Source organism: Canis aureus, chromosome 5, assembly GCF_053574225.1.
Source record: "Canis aureus isolate CA01 chromosome 5, VMU_Caureus_v.1.0, whole genome shotgun sequence".
In the NCBI taxonomy this organism is placed as follows: domain Eukaryota; kingdom Metazoa; phylum Chordata; class Mammalia; order Carnivora; family Canidae; genus Canis; species Canis aureus.
In genome coordinates this window covers 43,139,395-43,145,394 of record NC_135615.1, presented here as the reverse complement: position 1 = coordinate 43,145,394, position 6,000 = coordinate 43,139,395, and the positions used below count along the sequence as shown (strand labels likewise).

At 36.4% G+C, this 6,000-nt stretch overlaps 1 protein-coding gene across 2 annotated transcripts in view; it reads right to left on the bottom strand.

The window, feature by feature from the left end:
- Positions 1–348: 348 nt before the first annotated feature.
- SPINK5 (serine peptidase inhibitor Kazal type 5) overlaps positions 349–6,000 on the bottom strand; it is an 80,376-nt gene continuing 74,724 nt past the window's right edge. For both annotated transcript variants that reach the window (XM_077897787.1, XM_077897788.1), the window contains 2 exons: positions 3,834–3,921; positions 349–655 (listed from right to left, as the gene is read on the bottom strand). In XM_077897787.1, the coding sequence (XP_077753913.1) occupies positions 647–655; positions 3,834–3,921 (97 nt within the window). In that variant the 3' untranslated portion in view covers positions 349–646. The remainder of the gene's footprint in view (positions 656–3,833; positions 3,922–6,000) is intronic.

The following is a 6,000-nucleotide window of genomic DNA, read 5'->3' as shown; positions in this document are numbered from 1 at the left end:
TGTCTTTGGATTGTATCTGCAGCAGTAGTTACTCTCTGTGGAAGTACACAAGCTGGACAGGAGAGCTGGTAAGGTGACAGATACTGAAGGTGATTCATAGCTGGTTTGACCTTAAACAGCTCTTGAATACTGGGGAGCCCATACCTCCCTCTTCTAGACACTTCTTCCCAACTATGGCAGCAAATTGAATCTGAAAAAAAAAGTGAGCATTCTGTGTCCACCAATAGCTTAGCAAGACAAAAGAGTAGAGTTTTTTGGCTTCTGTAAAAAACAAAAATAAAACAAAACAAAAAACGAAAAACCCCACAACATTCCTATTATCCAGGCAGTGAGAAGGAATCCCAGAAATGGTGTTCTGCTGGGTTTACGTTTATTGAACAAGTAGTTGAACAGACAGCATTGTGATCAGGAGATTTTCACGCACAGACAGATGGAGATGTCTCTATGCCCTCAGATCACAGAATCTAGGAGGAAAGAGGATGGGAAAGACTGCAAGTCAGTGAGTTCATTCCCCCAACAGCTTTGTATTATTTTCTATAGTAAATAAGACAAGCTCTGAAGAATTCTTTGTCTATACAGATGGTGAGGGTTAGGTGAGTCAGAATTGGGCATATATTTTCCCTCATGGCTTTCACCAATTCTTCCATCATTTGTCCTAGAAGAGAAGATGGATAGGTTAGGTGCTAGAAACTGAATATTACAGAAATGTGGGCTACATATTTATAGGTATACTGTAATCAAAGAAATCCATAGATCCCTGCAGTCTGCCAAGAACTCACCACTTACCATCACTTTCACATTTTATTCAATTGATTCAATGAGTCCTGAGCAACTAGTATACATTACCTGTGGAGGGAGATACAAATACTAACTCTGCCTTTGATCATGTGTGATCCTCATGGTAATGAAAAGATGTAGGTGTCAGTAACATACCACAGAGGAGGGAACAGAGCTCCAGAGAAGGTCAGTGGCTTGCCAAGGTCTCACACTGGGTCAGAACTTAAATCTAATTCCTCCAACACTAATGCTTTACTACTATAGTTTGTTTTAGGCCATTAGAATTTAATCATCTACCTTCCTTGCCTGAATCATCCAATATTCATACACTCTTGAAAATCAACATCTAAAGTTTTTTTTTAGGGATCCCTGGGTGGCGCAGCGGTTTGGCGCCTGCCTTTGGCCCAGGGTGCGATCCTGGAGACCCGGGATCGAATCCCACGTCGGGCTCCCAGTGCATGGAGCCTGCTTCTCCCTCTGCCTGTGTCTCTGCCTCTCTCTCTCTCTGTATGACTATCATAGATAAATAAAAAAATTAAAAAAAATAAAAAATAAAAATAAAGTTTTTTTTAAAAAGAAGGTAAGGGCCTCGGGAAGTTTTTATCCATATAACTGCACATTGTCAGCCAGTACAACTGGAGCATCAGTAGCACTATCATTCCAAACTCAGACTTCCATTTAGTTCTTACTTCCACCCTAGGAGATTTCCTTTGATTTGAGGTTCACAATCTATGGTCTTGTTATATCTCTGAAAATCTTTGTCACGGAATTGAGAATAGTCATTTATTATTTCACAGAATGATATTGGTATTTTCCTTAACATAGAAATTTCCTTAAAAAATAAAGATAAAAAATAAAAATAAATTTCCTTTCATGCTAGCTAATTTTTATTTAATTGAGATATATACTCCCTCTTCTAGAGTCCCTGGTTTTCAGAATTTCCTGACAACTCAGGGATGGTGGCAGAGCATAAGCTTGAAGCCAGAAGATCTGCACCAGACCCAAAACATAAGGTTGAATAATTTTGATAATTGCAGGATCTCCCACAGGCTGATTTTCTGTGAAATGAGAAAGATAATAATCCTTGTCCTAATCACAGGTCTACATGAGGGTGCACACAGGAAAGAGCACATAAAATTCTGAGTTACATCAATCTTAGCAGTACTGAGTAATAGAAAATACTTCTTAGATACTAAGCATCATTACGCCATTCTAGGATCTTCAGTCTATTTTTCCAGGAAAGTTGTGACTGTCTGACCTTTTTTAAAATTCATTCTTCAGATTCCAGACTCTCTTAGAGAACATTTCAATACAGAAGCAAAGTTCAGGCAATTGGTTTCAACCTCAAGGATATGCATGCATAATAGTCATTAGAGCAATGCTGGGCCATGACCCACTTGGACCACCTTGGTGTATCGAAGATCATACCACTGAATCATACAGAGGGAACTGAACCCATGCTAAGGACACCTTTTGTTCTAATGATTTATTCCATCATCTAATACCATAAATAAGTCCTGTCTGCTACATCATTCTAGTGAAAAGAAAACATCCAAAAATGAAAAGAAGAAATGAAACCCTTTTACAAAATCTTTTATGCTTAGCCCTGTCAAGATTCTTCTTTATTTTAATTAATACATCTTATCAGTATTATCCTATGACAAATTTCTCATAAAGTAGTTTTTGTCAAGTTGTCTACATGGGATTACAGCAAGATGTAGTCTAAAGTGTGATCTTTAGGATTCACATAAAGGTTATTTTCAGTCCTGAGTTATATGTAATCAGGTATATTTGTGAGATGGGAGAGATACTATATTCTGTTAATAAAATAAGGAACAAACCACTAAGATTTTATATGGTCTTCTGCTTTCACCCCCATACTCTGCTTACTTCACCTGGCCTTTTAGCAGCTAATGTAAAACCAAAAACACTTAGTTTACATCTCTTGTTTTTCCAGTTTCCCATATCAAGACTCACTGAGTAGTTCTTTTGAATGTGGCTCATCTAGTATTGCTTAGGAGCCCTAAATCTGGCAATTCCCTTATTGCCAGAGCTTTTTGTAGCAGTGGAATGGAATGAAACCAGTTGTGAATAATAATAAATATTTACTTAGTAAATGTACTTTATTACAATATTTTATTTTTATTGAATATAAATATATTTTAACATCAAATATAAAGTTATTAAGCTATAACTCACTATAATTATTAAAAATACATAAGCACTGTGCCAGGTCTGTTTCTCTAAGTTTACACTATGGACTCTTCTTTTTGTCTAAGTTCATACTTTGGTCTCTTTGGCATAAGAATAATAGTGATAATAATAACAAATGCCATTAGTTTGTAGACACTGTGCCAAATGCTTAAAAGTTAATATTTATTGAGGATTTTCAATAACTTAGTGAGACCTTTGGTCTAGATCTTTGATTTGCCGAAGGTCTCATATATGAGGAATATACAAAACTGGAATTTAAACCCATATTTACCTGGAAACAAATATTTTCTCTTGTTTGAAAATGCCTATATTTCCCCCCAAGTTATATACCATCTTGCCTGGGGAAGAGCATCCTCAAATGTAATCAAGAGGGAGAATGGCAAACCTGATAATATTTGTCAAAACATCCTTCTGGGATTTAAATGAAAAGGCCAGATTTTCATGTTGGGAAACAGTTGAATGCAGTGTGAAGCGCAAGAATATGGGAGTTACACAGAAATAGTTGAAATTCGGTTCTGTCACTCTGTGACCTCTTGCAATCTTTTCTTATCTTTTTATGGTAAATCACATACTTTGCCAAAGTGTTATGTTAGGAACATTGCTCATAAACAATCTATTAAGGATCCCAGTTAACAGTAAACATTTAAAAATATTAACTATTACAATTTTATTCCCACATATTGCAGTGATTACTTATCTTCACAATGAAGGATGTGACCAATTCTGGGGTTACCTGACCCAGTATCACTTACCTAGCCAGAGAAATGTCCATCATTTGGTGGCAGACACAGAAACAGAACCAACTCACTCTGGCAGTATCATCATAAACGCAGTGTACTTACAGATGCTGGAACAGGGAGCAATGTTGTTTCTGGAATGTTCTCTTCACACTTCCCTTCACTGCGTATGTGTGTATTAGTTTGACGTATTCTGAAACAGAACAGAGGAAATTAAAAAGATGGGAAAATTCACAGTTACAATGAGAAAAAACAAACAAACAAGGATCAACGTGGGTGAAATCTGGGCATTAAATCAGAACTGAAATGAAAGGTAAGACCCAGGATCTGAATTCAACTACTTTCCAGTAGGGATCACCCAGGTTTTGTCTCTCTCTTCATATTCAGTTCCAGATTCTTTCCTCAGTGCTGGATTCATTCCATCACATTTTATTCACCTATATACTCATGAAATCGTTCAATGTTAGAAAAAACTTGGGGACCATCTATTCCAAAAGCCATCATTTTACAAATAGAAAAACTGGATCCCTTTGAGAAGCTTCACTGTACTGATATCGATAATGTGGGATTACAAAATACAATACATATATATAATAAAATATATAAAATATATATAGAATATGGATTATATAAAATACAATAAAACATCATCATATGGTATGAATTTTATAGCTGGAAAAAGTCTTAAAAGGTATGCATTTTTTAAAGATTTTATTTATTCATGAGAGACACAGAGAGAAAAAGGGACCTAGGCAGAGAGAGAAGCAGGCTCCTTGAGGGGAGCTCAATGTGAGACTCAATCCCAGGACCCTGGGATCACACCCTGAGCTGAAGGTAGATGCTCAACCACTGAGCCACCAAGGCATCCCAAAAAGTATGCATTTTAATGCTTCTCTCTTAAGAAATATTGCATATCAAACATCTGCTTGTTTGCTTCTGGTATTGGGAAACTCACTGTCTATCAAGGTAGTTTGACTTGTCTTTGGACACTGCTCGAGTTGAAATGACTTCCCTCAAAGACCACAGAAATCAATACTATTTCCCCTTGCCAGGGATAGTCTGGATTTCCCCACCATAAAATATACTACCAGTTCCTTTAGCTAAAAAATCCGTCCTGAGGCATGATTTATTAATATTTTTGCCATTGAAGTTTCTGACTCTAAAGTTCCCTTGACTAGAGTATCACTTGATATGGGTTTCCACAGTTAATGGAATGCTTAAAGAACACTGGATGGATAATTTAGGCCCTGACACTTACAATAAAGGGAAGTTGGAGAATTTCTGGGCTGAAGATAAGGCATATATAGTAACAAATTCCTGAATGGTTCCATACATATACTAAATGGAGATTTCTTAATTTTTAAAACTCTTAAGATCCATGGATGGATTTAAAGAGGTTTGTGTGCCCATAAATATTATGCTTACAAATTGTTAATGTTGCTTCATTTTCTTTTCTTTTTCTTTCTTTTTTCTTTTCTTTTCTTCTTTTCTTTTCTTTTCTTTTCTTTTCTTTCTTTTCTTTTCTTTTCTTTTCTTTTCTTTCTTTTCTTTTCTTTTCTTTTCTTTTCTTTTCTTTTCTTTTCTTTTCTTTTCTTTTCTGGAAAGAGGTAGCTTTCTCCATACCATCAAAGAAATTTTAAGCCCTCAAATGTTTAAACAACTACTGTCTTGGATATAAGAGTAGTGCAGTGGAGAGAAAAGAGAACTGTAGTTAGATCCCATCTGATCTACTTTCTAGCTCTGTGACTTTAAACAAATTACTTGGACTCTCTGAGGCTCAGATTAGTTCTCTGTACAATGAAAATAATACCATGTCAAGAGAATTCAGTGAGAGGGAATGTGCAAGTGTCTTAACTACAGATGTCAGAACACACAGGGCACTCATATTTAGATGTTATTCTAAGTATATGAACTGTAGAGTGTCCCATCCTCATATTCTGGGCTTTGCTTATGGTGTCCTCAGAAGCCAAGAACAGCATGGACTATAATGTAAATCTGGGTGGGGTGGAGTGGGGTGGAGGTGGGATGGAAAAGTCAAGATTTGTCACCACGCTTTCACTTGAAGCTGGTCAAACATAAGGCATGTCAATGGAGGTGAGGGTAAGACAGTATGTAAACAGAAAAGTACCAACCAAAGCTAAAACCTATAATGATAGTATTAAAACAAATCCCTTATATTTAATCTCCAATAAAAATGGCAATTCTTCTCAAAAACCCAGTGAAGTCAGCTGGCCCAGAGAATGGTCTGTACTTGTCCAATGGAAAAAATGAA